The sequence below is a fragment of the Plectropomus leopardus genome, chromosome 17, assembly GCF_026936395.1.
Source record: "Plectropomus leopardus strain MGB_pleo_1.0 chromosome 17, ASM2693639v1, whole genome shotgun sequence".
Classification (NCBI taxonomy): domain Eukaryota; kingdom Metazoa; phylum Chordata; class Actinopteri; order Perciformes; family Serranidae; genus Plectropomus; species Plectropomus leopardus.
In genome coordinates this window covers 19,959,369-19,971,946 of record NC_142192.1, presented here as the reverse complement: position 1 = coordinate 19,971,946, position 12,578 = coordinate 19,959,369, and the positions used below count along the sequence as shown (strand labels likewise).

The 12,578-nt window shown below is 38.1% G+C and overlaps 1 protein-coding gene across 1 annotated transcript in view; it reads left to right on the top strand.

The window, feature by feature from the left end:
• septin7a (septin 7a) overlaps positions 1–7,197 on the top strand; it is a 33,507-nt gene extending 26,310 nt beyond the window's left edge. The window contains exons 8-13 of the mRNA XM_042506017.2: positions 1,028–1,079; positions 1,709–1,834; positions 2,275–2,295; positions 5,169–5,304; positions 5,395–5,540; positions 6,136–7,197. Coding sequence (XP_042361951.2) covers positions 1,028–1,079; positions 1,709–1,834; positions 2,275–2,295; positions 5,169–5,304; positions 5,395–5,540; positions 6,136–6,172 — 518 coding nt within the window. The 3' untranslated portion in view covers positions 6,173–7,197. The remainder of the gene's footprint in view (positions 1–1,027; positions 1,080–1,708; positions 1,835–2,274; positions 2,296–5,168; positions 5,305–5,394; positions 5,541–6,135) is intronic.
• Positions 7,198–12,578: the final 5,381 nt, after the last annotated feature.

Genomic DNA, 12,578 nt, shown 5'->3' with positions numbered 1-12,578 from the left:
ATTTCTTAAAAAACATGGAATAAAGGCAATAAGTAAATTAACAAGAAATGACCCATAAATCAGCAAGAAACTAGCTTAAAATCAATAAAAGAATTATGTGAAATTAGCACCAGTAAAGAAAAGTAGCACAACATAAGCATGAAATGACCTGGAAAAAAGATAGAATAAATAAATATAATTAATAAATATAGCTTATTATTCTGTTATTTATTTTTAATATATATTGTATTATAAATGTAGTTTTCTTTATATTTATCAGTACTTATTTGATCATTTTCTAATTTTCTTTCTCTCTTTTAAAAAGCTAACATTCATTTTTGCGTCACCTTTTACAATTTTTTTGGCAATATGGCACTTTTTCACTTACCTGTAGTGCTGTTTATAAATCTGTATTGTTTTGGTGAGTTGCAGAGTGTTGGAGATATTGGCCGTAGAGATGTCTGCCTTCTCTTGAATGTAATAAAACTCGATAGCACATGGCTTGTAGCGCCACTCACCCATGAGTGGATGCAGACCTCTTTCAGCACGATGATACGGTTGGCAGGTCAGACAGTTTATAAACAAACCTCCAGGTCCTTCACAGTTATCTGGAAGAGAAAATGGACGTGCTATTGTGAGCACACACAGTTTTCCTGTGCAGTGAGAAAATGTTATCCTTATTAGCATTACAGGCACTCTGATTTTAAATTTTACCTCCAAATAAAATGGTTTAATTGTAATTTTATATGATATTCTGACTGCTTGTATTTGTTGCCTCGTTACATCTCATTTTAGCAATGTGGACACGTTCTTAGAGCTCAGCTATCACTTTGGTAAAAACAGTGTAATTTTAACTGACAAAATTGATGGCCAGATCTTTCAAAAAAATAGGTTTGTATCAAGTGAAATAAAATTATCAGCTTCATTGTTTTTTGCTGTATTCATAGTCATCATATTCATAATCCCTGAAGGGATCGGTTATGTTTACAATGCTATAATCACTCCATGTTTTTGTATCTAAACGGCTCTGATGGTCTCTTCTTAACAGTGGAAAACGGAGAGCACTGTGACTTTACAATCCTCCGGAACATGCTCATCAGGTGAGAAAACACACATCATCCTCTCTCCATTCATCAGTGCCAAATGTGACATTTAAATAAGTTTTAATAAAAATAATAGCACATAGGATTTATGAGTCTATCTTTGAGGTGATGTCTGTTTACATGCCAGTATCTCACTAGAATAAGTGTGTTTTGCTTCAGTTCTACGGTCAGATAACTCGCACGACAGGTGGCTGCTGTTCGTTGACAAGTCGCTACCATGGCAACAATGGCATTACCACAGATTTACAGTATAGCTGTAGTCATAACACGTGTTATTTCAGTGTTTTTAGTTCACAAAAGTAAATAGTAATATATTAGTCTTATTTACTATATAATATTTGGCCATAGTAAAATGATATTTTAAGTAGTAAAATGAAAATGATTGTAAAATGATTAGTTTTTCCTGTTTTTACATTTTGATTTTCACTAGCCTAAATTAGCATTAGCATTATCACAGGTACACATATCTGTAAATGCACTGTTCTAACCAAGGGTGCGTTCAGAAACACTCACTCTGCCAGATCACTCTCTGACACAAACTGGACACAAACAAAGAGCGCCGTGGGAATGTACCGTTGGGTTATCCAGAGTACCGCACTCTCAGAGTTGCTGTTGCTGTTTTTCAGGACCCACATGCAGGACCTGAAAGATGTGACAAACAATGTCCACTACGAGAACTACCGCAGCAGGAAACTTGCTGCGGTCACCTACAACGGTGTGGACAACAACAAGAGCAAGGGACAGCTAACCAAGTAAGTTCATCTGCACAGTATGCACTCAGCGGTGGTGTTGCGGAGATGCACATTCATAGTGTGAAGTGGCGGGTTAATGTTGCTGATTTGGCTGCTGGTTCCATCAGGACCCTGTGAGCAGCTCAGTCACTGTGTAGCCACGGAGGAAACTACAGTTCAGAGGTCAAAGTCTGCAGCGATTGACCCTCAGATTAACGTTGGCAAGCTGTCACTAAAGCAGCACAAACCTTTAAACCCATTCCTTGCCCAAACAAGCCAGTACTAACCCCCCGCTAACTGGCCACCAATATCAGTTGTGTTTAATCTGACCGTACTAACTGAGGCACCATCTGACTCCTAATCCACCGACTGCAGCTGTCAGTAATCACCAGCACACTCTCATAAGCTAATGCATGGATCATGGCAGCATGCTAAGTGTCTGTGCATTTGTTTGTTTTTAGACCTGAGACGGATGATGGCATGTAAGTGTTACTTCACTTCTTCAAAACCTTTCCAAAGAATTAATTTCCACTCCTTTCTCTGATCATTTTCATTTTTCCTCATTTCCTTATTTTTTTTCACCTGCAACACTCATATGTGTATTTATCACACAATTTTATGCAAAAAACACAAATACTATCAAAAGTTGTCACTGCTTCTGAGCTTCTACATGATGTGCGGGTAATATATTGAATCTGTGTCACTAGTTAAAGCATCAGTCATCTGGCTCGGCTACTTGCTTCGCAGTGTCATTTACCCTTTCTTATTAACCCTTTGAAACCTGGATCAACATCAGTTTTCTTGTGTAACATTCAGATGCCTTTCACAAGCATTTAAACCTTTTTATTTCATTCTAAGATATGGAAAAATAATGCAGTCCGCAGCATGGCATGAAAGGCCTTGCAAATTGGAAAAAAAAAATGTAAAAGTGACAAAAGAAAGAAAAGACCTGAAAATTAGCTAAAATATATATATATGTATATGAATAATTGAGAGAGAGAGATGATCATTAACTAGGAAAATATATCAAGAAAACTATATTTTTTTCTGATTATAAATTTAAAATTAGGTTACAGAAAAAATATTTGTTTTTATTATTTATAGGTATTACTATTTATTTTTATTTTTATTTCAGGTAATTTGCTGTTTCTATTTTTGCTAATTTTAAGTAATATTGCAACTTTTAATTTCTTGCAAATTTTTGTTAAGTTGCTCATCGGCACCGTCTCATGTTTCTCAAGAAATTGAGCCAAGTTGCTCGGGTTTCAAAGGGTTAACCACTGTTAAAATATTTACTGTACTTTACTAATGGCTTTATACTTTACATGCTAATTAATCTTCCAGTATTAATGTTCAGAGCTACGATATTTCCCACTTGGCTAAAGGAATTACAGAGATGTCAACAAACTGGTTACAAAATAGCAGCAAAGCCACCGTTAATTACAGTAAGACATAGCTAAATAGAATACACTAATGCAATTAATTCAGCACATTAAGATTTAACATATTGCCACTAACCACAACAAAAATGGCAAATGATTATCTAAAAAAAGCACAATTTTCATTTATCTGACTTCAGGTGATAAAAGGCATGGTGACTTTGTAATCAAAATAGATAAAATCCACTTATGTTGTCAATTCAGCTGATCAGTATTCTTGAAAAAGGCAAACTGGTTTTAAACTAAATGCTAATGTTTTTATGATACATAAAATGAATACTGAGGTTTAGTATGACATTTGGTAAGTATGGGAGACCTTTATAGACTACTCAGTAGGATTTAAAAGAGAAAACAAAACTTGTAATAATTGAAATGCGTTTTTTTTTTTTTAATCTGCCCAATAAACAACAAACAAAAAAATATTATTTTTATTCGTAAAATAAATAGAAAAATGAAAGTATGACATTAAAGGTTTGGCTCAGATTACTTTGAAATGTAGCCAGTCACTGAATACATGAATACAATACAATGGATACAGTTTTTGTAATAAGTAATGTAGTCCATTGGATTAAATGGATATAAATTAAAATGTAATCTAATCTGAGTATTTTTTTTGATTACTTCAAAATCAAATGAAATTTATCAAATCAATCAAAATGTTCCACTTTATACTAAAAATGTCATAAATTGTTTTTTTTCTCTTTAAGTCAAAGAATTTTAAATGCAAATGAAATTTGCATATTAAGCATTCACGTTTGGTCAAATCTAATTAGCCTTAGTAACAACCGCCACAACGTGGAGCGCTTGTCTAAGAAACCTTGTATGTCAGACGTACTTGAATAAAAGGTCCAGTGTGTAGGATTTAGTGGCATCTGGCCGTGAGGTTGTGGAACGTCTCTTAACTACGATGGCCGACGCTAAAATGCATACGGTATTATCTAGAACCGGTGTTTGTTTTGTCCGTTCTGGGCGATTTTTAGAACAACGCACAACCTCTTGTGAGGACGCACTCACAATGTCAATATTAACTGCTCACTTAAAACACATCGATTCTTATTTTCAGGTGATTTAACACTAAATAAAACATGACTTGACAACTTTTTCAAATGTTTTCTGGTCTGAGCTTACTAGCTTTTTGTAATACAATTACATAATCCTGAGTACATGCAATCCGTTACTACCCAATCATGGATATGTATTGTGTTCAACAAATATCTTAGCTTTTCAGCATTCAACATTTGCTATTTAGAACTAAACGCAAATTGAGGCTGATGGGAATGTCCTCCTCGAAGACCAGCTGACGTTATCCCTAAAGCCACATTAGCAGTGTAGCTAAAAGCTCATAATAAATGATCTAATTAGGTCAGTTTGTTTTTGTATTTGTAAAACTGTTAACTGTGCTGCTATTAACAATCATCTTTATACAGCTAATATGAACAAATTTTGCTAGCTACCTCACCAACTAACCTTTATTGATATTGCTCATTAACATATCGGACAAATTTTACATTTACAAACAAGATAATGTCAGCTGCTGTTGTCTAAGATTAAAGGACCTCTAGTTTTGTTTTTTTTTTCTTTCTTTCTTTTTCAGCAGGAAAAGTAGGTATAGTGTAAGACGTCATTGCAGCAGGGCGTGGTTAGTGTCAGAATTAGGGCTTATTACCCCCGTCATCCTCCAGCTGCAGCCTTCGCTGGAAGCTGTCTGTCACAGAGGGCTTCCAGGGAAGGCAAGCAAGTCGCACCTCTCCTCCTTCCCTGGTCCTGCCTCTCCTCCTGTCCATCACTCCGCTGTTAGAAAGAGCTTCATACTCGGGAAGGGAGCACATTTCTGCTCAGCTCTGACAAGAAATGTGTGACCACCCACACACCTGCCACTGTGTGCTGTCTGTGTGAACGCTGGCTTGTGTCTCCAGGAGTCCTCTAGCCCAGATGGAAGAGGAACGACGGGACCACGTGTCCAAGATGAAGAAGATGGAACAGGAAATGGAGCAAGTGTTTGAGATGAAGGTCAAAGAGAAGCTCCAGAAGCTCAGAGACTCTGAGGCCGAGGTAAAATAATAACGAGGGTGCGTTTTTACATGTTTGTGTTCCTTTGTTAACACTCGGGTAACCTACGGCTGTGCGTCTGCCACACTGCAGCTCCAGCGGCGTCACGAGCAAATGAAAAAGAACCTGGAGGCCCAACACAGAGAACTGGAAGAGAAACGTCGCCAACACGAGGAGGAGAAGGCCAGCTGGGAGGCCCAGCAGAGGATTCTGGAACAGCAGAAACTAGACGCCTCCAGGTAAATACAACATCACACATGCTGATTAATAATGAGAGAGACAAGAAGGGTTTAAGGCAGGGATACTCAATTTGCTTTGCTTTGGGGCCACTTTTGCAATTTTTTTTTTTTTTTTATTGGTCACAATGCACCCTGTTCACCTCAGGAAATCATTTGGCTCGGATCACAATTTATCGTCAGTGCATCGTGGGTGCATTTAAACCTATGTGACCCAAATTCAAATGTGGTTAGGTAATGTCCGATCACCCAAAACAAATTTTAATGCAAGGTGTGAAAGTGGTCTGCCTTTTCTTTATTGAGGCTCAGGTGTTTCAGCTTCACTTAGAGAAGTCATGGCCACATTTTATGATTTATATCTATATTTCCTGTTCTATGGTACTTTATATTACATCCATAGAGGATCAGTGTTGCACCTGTTTCGGGAACTTGCGGACAGGATTTAGATATTTCAGCACAGAAAAAATACTGAAGTTGCCAACTGAAACTGCTGTTCTTCTATTCCTTTGTGGATAAGCACCCTGCATCAGATGAACCAAACTGTGTTTTTGGATAAAGGTAGTTGCTTGACTGGTCTCCTTTCCTCTTGTTCTTACAGAACCTTGGAAAAGAACAAAAAGAAGAAGATATTTTAATTACTCTGGAGGACCCTCCTGATGTTACAGTGTATTATTTCTTTTGCCAACCTGCCAGCCTTGATTGTCAACATCATTCGCTGTTTGACCATATTACTGTGTAATAATCAAGTGAAAGCCAGGGGGCAGTATTGTTCCTCAAATAATTGTTATTATCTCGGTTTAGATTCAGTGTGAAGTCCTGTTTTAGGTAACTGCTCAAAAAACAAGAATATTCACACTGAAAACACAACTGGTGTTCTTCCTTCATGACAAACAGGAGGCAGAGTTCAGTCTTTCTTTCCTCTTTTCTTCTTCTACTTTGGGAATGTTGGATGCTGCACTGCTCTGTGCTGCATCCTTTTAATGCCAAAAAACAAACAAAGAGGTTGGCCTTTCACTTCCTGCACATTTGCAGACAGCGTCAGGCTGAAGCTCACCTCAGGCACTGTTTTTTATATATATATATACGTATATTTCGGTTCACTTATTTAGGTATCGCATTTAATTTCCTCCCAAGTGGTATGCTCTTCCATCTCCTGCAATGTAAATTCTTAATTGTATAACCATGAACTGCAGTGTTTAACTTCAACCATTTGTAACATTTTCTTGTTCTTTTGCTAATTTCTTTTTGTTTTTCCATTTTGCATTGGCCCTGGTAAAGAAATTCTGTTTCCAGTATCACAGCCGGTACTTTTCCAGCCTTGCTCTCGGAAACAAAAAAAGTTTCCTGTAACAGGGTCAAGAAACTGCTTTTGAAGGGCTTTTACTTCTTTGAACTTCTTTTGCAGATTCTATTTAAAAACATTTTCCAACGGCGTCAAATCTTTCCAGGGGCCAGATGTGGAAAGCCTGTGTTGGATGTTGGTGGATGGGAAAGCTGGAGCTGAGATGCTTCAGCCAAACAGTGGTCAACTCAGTAACTTTACCAAGATGGCTTTCTTTGCATCACATTTAGCACTGTTTGTGTACTGCATCTGTATTTTGTAATGTTCAGTTTTTACTGTAAAAAGTCACATAATAAAATTATGATGGGACAAAAAACACAGGTGATCTCCACTAAATGTTTTTAAAAATATACATGACGTTTATGTATATGCCCTAACATTACACACTTGTGTTATTGTTAAACATGTTCTAAACCCATGGACATTAATGTGCTGCCGTAACAGCCTCCGCTCTTCTGGTTTCAGGCTTTCCAACAGTTGTTACCCGGCTGCAGAGATTTGCTCCCTTTTGATCCAGTACTGATGTTTGGCGATGAAGCGCGTCTCCCAGTCTGGGTTCCAGGTCATCCCAAAGGTACTAAGGTCAGGGCTCTGTGCAGGCCAGTCAAGTTCTTTGCCATCTATCTGGGAAAACAATTTGGATTGAACTCGAGAGGGCCTTTACCGAGGCTGTTACAAATTTTGAAGCACACTGTTGTCATTCAGTTCAATTCAGCTTTATTGTCGTTTCACTATACAGTAACATGCAGAGCAGAATGAAAGAGCGTTTTCCAGAGATCGACAAACATAAAAAAAAAATATTAAACACTAAAAACATCCTCACTTAAAATAAAAACGAACACGGTCACTAAAAACACTATAAAAAAAATCAGTTAATAAGTGCCCAGTACAGATATAAAGATAAAAAGTGCCAAATGATTAGAGCAAAGTACAGTCGTGAGGAGTAAAGTTCAGATAAAGTCTTAACAGCAGAATCAGATGGATCAACTAGCCTTTAGGATGAGGCTATTATAAGCAGGCTTGTTGTTCTGGATTTGATGCTTCTGTACCGTTCGCCTGATGGCAGGAGATCAAAGAGATTGATTTATCTTTTAGATCTTGATTGTTTGACCACCGATAACCTCACACCATCATATAATTTGTTAAATATTGTTCGTTTGTCATGAAATATTCTCTTCTGTGGCATTATGATTTCCCTTTATTGGAATTTAGGGGCTTAAACAGTGAGCACGAACTGTGTCAAAAACAAAACAGAAATAAATTATTAGATTTTTGGTAAAACAGGTTCTGTCTTTAAGTTAAATCGATAGCATCATTCTAAAGTCACAATTTGAATGACCTTTGATGACGCCCATATTATGTCATCTACTTTTAGTATAAAACAGTTAAATATTTTGGTGTTTTTTGTACTAACTGGAAAATGGTTGTATATTATGAAAAGAATTACAGTAGGATATTCTGTGTACAGTCTGGCAATGGGATGCACCATGAGAGAATCTGCCTCAGACTGGACTGGCATGTCCATTATACCTTTAACTATATCATGCAATAAGGAAGCAATAACCAAATACATTTTATTCATAGAGCACTTTATATGGTACTCAAATCCATTTTTCTTAAGTTATAAAAGATCATGAAATAGAGTACACTAAAATACACACAACATTATTCACACACAACGGGATGGTTGTACTGGTTTATCATCCACAACTTTTAAAAAAGGACTTGAAACATAACCTTACCATCTAATATGTAACAAACTGAACGGGGCGGCTCTGTGGAAACGAGTGCTTTTGAAGTGTTCAAGAAAGAGAATACAACACAGATACCACTGGGAATATAATATGGCGTAACCAAAGTTTACCATCAAGGCATTTCTCGGGTTCAGAGTGAAGAGTTTGGGGACTTAGTGATATTAACTTCCAACAGATGGCAGCACATGACTGCTGACAGGTTCAGGGACTTCTCCATGATCAGCCTTATCAGTATCCCTCTGAACTTTAACCATGACCCAGCTGTTTTCCACTTGATGTACTTAAACCCCTCATTGTGTTTAGTAAAGGATTCACTCTCCGTTTGTGTTGCCATAGCCTTTCACCTATTTAAAGGATGGGCCTTTCAACCTGCCTACTGCCATTCTGCCTGACCAAGTCAAATTAGGCATTATCAGGAACACAGTCCACCTCTTGTCTCAGAGTCACCGAGGTGATAGCTGCTAACTTGGCACCGATGACACTGAAGGTTTTAGAGTGAGCTTGTTTTTTCATTTTTATGGTTTTGATTCCTTGAGAGTTTTGGTGGGAGGATCAGTCGTGGAGCTCTGAGACCACCATGGGCTAAGGGGCTGCTGGCAGTCATGCAGGAGTTTCAAGGGATTTGTTGAGGGTATTGAAAGAGTCCTTGTGGGCCCACGAGACTCTAGAGATACAAAGTGGATGCTTGTGATGGTTACTGGGGAAACTTGTTTTTAAAAGGAGCTCCTTGAGTTCTTCCAAAAGGTCTTTAAGGGTGTTAAAAGAGGTGTTGAAAGGAGCACCTTAAGATGGTCCTGGGGTTGTTGGGAGCATTTTAAGTGCACCTCAAGGGATACTTTGTCGATTTTCAACCAGGTCTGTGTTACCAAAATGCTCCATTGATGACACAAAATTATACGTTTTTTCATTATCTCGCAAATTTTTTGGCCTGGTCGATTATTGGGGCCGATATCTGACATTTTGCCAATTATCTGTGTTGGCGTTTTATTTCAGTGATCGGGGATAAAATGAATTATTTGATTAAATAGTGCAAAGCAAGTGTCAGCATGGGAGGAACTTTTACTTTGTGAAACGTCAGGGAGCTATTTTTATTTATGAAGCTAAATTTCACTTTTGTCTAATTTTAGAAGCTTTACAAGATTGTTCCACGCGTGGTGCATAGCATTTAAGAGACAGTTTCCTGGTTTCTGCATTTACATGATGATTTTATAGAAATAAATAGTCCTGAGAGCGAGTACAGTGTGAATTTGGTCTGTTGGTCAAAAGACATGTAAAATTATTTGTAATGTCACAGGGATAATGGGGGATTTTTGATGGAATTCCTTGAACTCTGGGACTTCTAAGGGCTCTGGGGGTTTATATGTTCTTAAGACATGGATTTTTTGCGGTTAGATTATGGGGTTTTGAAGTGGTTCCCTATGTTATTTTGGAGGAGTCGGGCCTCCTTGGGCTCTGGGATTTGACGGCACTTTATGAGAACAACTATTAGTGTTTCTGGACACATGCTCATATTACATGATAGATTGCAGCTAAACATCTTTTGATAGCCAACTAAAACCAAAATAAATGTTTTAAAATAAATATTGTAGCTCATCATTAATATTTGTCAGTATCTTTCTTGCCAAATAACTAGAGGTAGTCTTACTTTCCAAATATGTTGTCATTGTGGTGATGGAACAATGTAACCACATTTTGACCATTCTGAGACACTCTCAGTTGAAACCAATTTCACGGGGATTGTGTTGCTAGGAAACAGCTTGGGTCAAGGTTTATTTCCTGTCCACGGTTGACTTAAGCAAACACAGCAATAGGAAATTAATGTGGACCTATTTAGTGAGGTCTTTCCACAGACAGACAATATATAGATCAGTATTACAATACAGTATGTAATCAATCAACCTCTATCATACCCATATTAGATGTAGACAACCATTTTTTATTTTTGTATTTCAAAAAAAGTCTGTATTGGCTCCATTTAGTCATCTAACCTTAAATATGTATTTGCCTCCGGCTTATTCAAACAAAAGCTGGACCCTTTGGACTCCCAGCTGTTATGTGGGATATAACACACACACACACACACACACACACACACACATAGCTGTACTGCAGCATCACGCCACAAACTTTCATGTTTGACAACTAGTCTGCTTCAGCCTCTCCTCTTGCTGATTGGCTAACTGTGTCCTCGGGTCACTCAGGTAAAAATACTGTAAGCCAATTACAGAGGTGTACACCAAAACCCCATGTGTCAGCCCACATGACAAGATAAACCTCATTCGGCCCAAAAAGACGGTGACCAGCCCTGACTGCATTACAATCTACCTTATACTAGAGAACCCACTGTACCTCCATGTTCACACACTCTACCTTCAAATTCACTCTTTGTGCCTTAACTGCACAATTGCTGCCAAATTCTCCTCCTTATCAGGTCAATCAAAGTTGGTTTGTGTTTGGTTAATTGCTGCTGTGACATTGACCTGTTTCACTGAGAGCTGCTGTGTTTCTGGGTTAGCTCCAGCTCTGGGCAAAGTGATAAGACTCTAGGAACTGTGCCACTGATGTGGTCAACACTCTGAGTCTCAGTGTTTTTATCCACTAGAGTAAGCCTCTTATGTAGGTAGAAAGGCAACAGCCAGCAGGACAGGAGAATATTTAACTTTGCAAGCAGTTTTTTGGAGACCAATGCTAATACTTGGCACTTGTATATAAAGCTATTATATTTGTATGAAAACAATAGTCTTGACCATTTTTTATGTTAAAATATCTCAGACTTGAAATGATCTCACTTGTATTGCCACACATGGCCTTGGTTTAAAGACTAATTGAATCGCTCACCGGGTCAATTGTCAAGAACTCAGACTGCCAAGAACCACAAGATTTTAACATGAACTAACAGGATACTAAGATACCATCAGAGAACATGGATCCTAAGCCGCCACAGTGTTATTCAAATTCATATCACTGTGAAATCTAAATCCTCATAACTGATCTGGAATCAGACCTCAGAATCATTCCTCTTTTCCGTTTGCCCTTTTGTAGAGATGTTGATCTCAGTTTGGAGTCCTTTCTTGGGTTTTTATCTTGGACCGTACCTGTGCTTGAGATTTTCTGCTTTATCCGTGTTGCATAAGAGCTGAGGTCAAGCAGGGGTGGCAATGTCCAGTATTTATGCAATGGGGCATCCTGGCTGTAAATAGAGCTGTGATGTCAACAGTGGCTTATCCTTTCACTAACAGAGGATCCTGGCATATTGCTGACTGTCTGCACCACACTCTCTGTCAGGGCCAGACATACATGTCACTGGTTACTAATTGCACATTATGAGCCTACTAAGTAAACGCAGTGCTCTGTATTAGAATTTGCATTTGTTAAATACCGTTTTTCATACATAACTGTCTATGGAGAGGAAGCCAAGCTGACCACGAAACCTAATATCAATACAATTATCGTTCTCTCCTTACAGAAAAGCTGTATGTAATTAAACAATTTAACTACCATCCTTACTATGCTTTGAACTCCCTGAAACTATTTCAATAATCCACATGACTGTATCAAGAACCACTGGGATCTTACAAAGGGCTCCAGAAACCTTTGGACTCCTGGAAAACCTTTGCAACCCCAGAACCAAGACTCTTAGGAACCCCAGAAAAACCTCAAAGATCCCCATAGAACCTCTCCAATCTTCTTAAAACATTTTCAAAAACCCATAGAACCCTCATAAGTACCCCTGAGACCCCCACAAGACTCATTAGAACCGCTTTTTAGTACTCTTAAGAGCCCCCTAAGAGAAACTGTCAATACTTTGAGGTAGGGGTCGACCGATATTGGTTTTTCAAGGTTGGTACAGATACCGATTATTTGTAGTTAATGAGACCAACAACTGATATTTGGAACCGATATGCACTTACAATAAAACTGAAAATCTTTGTCAATATTTAGAAT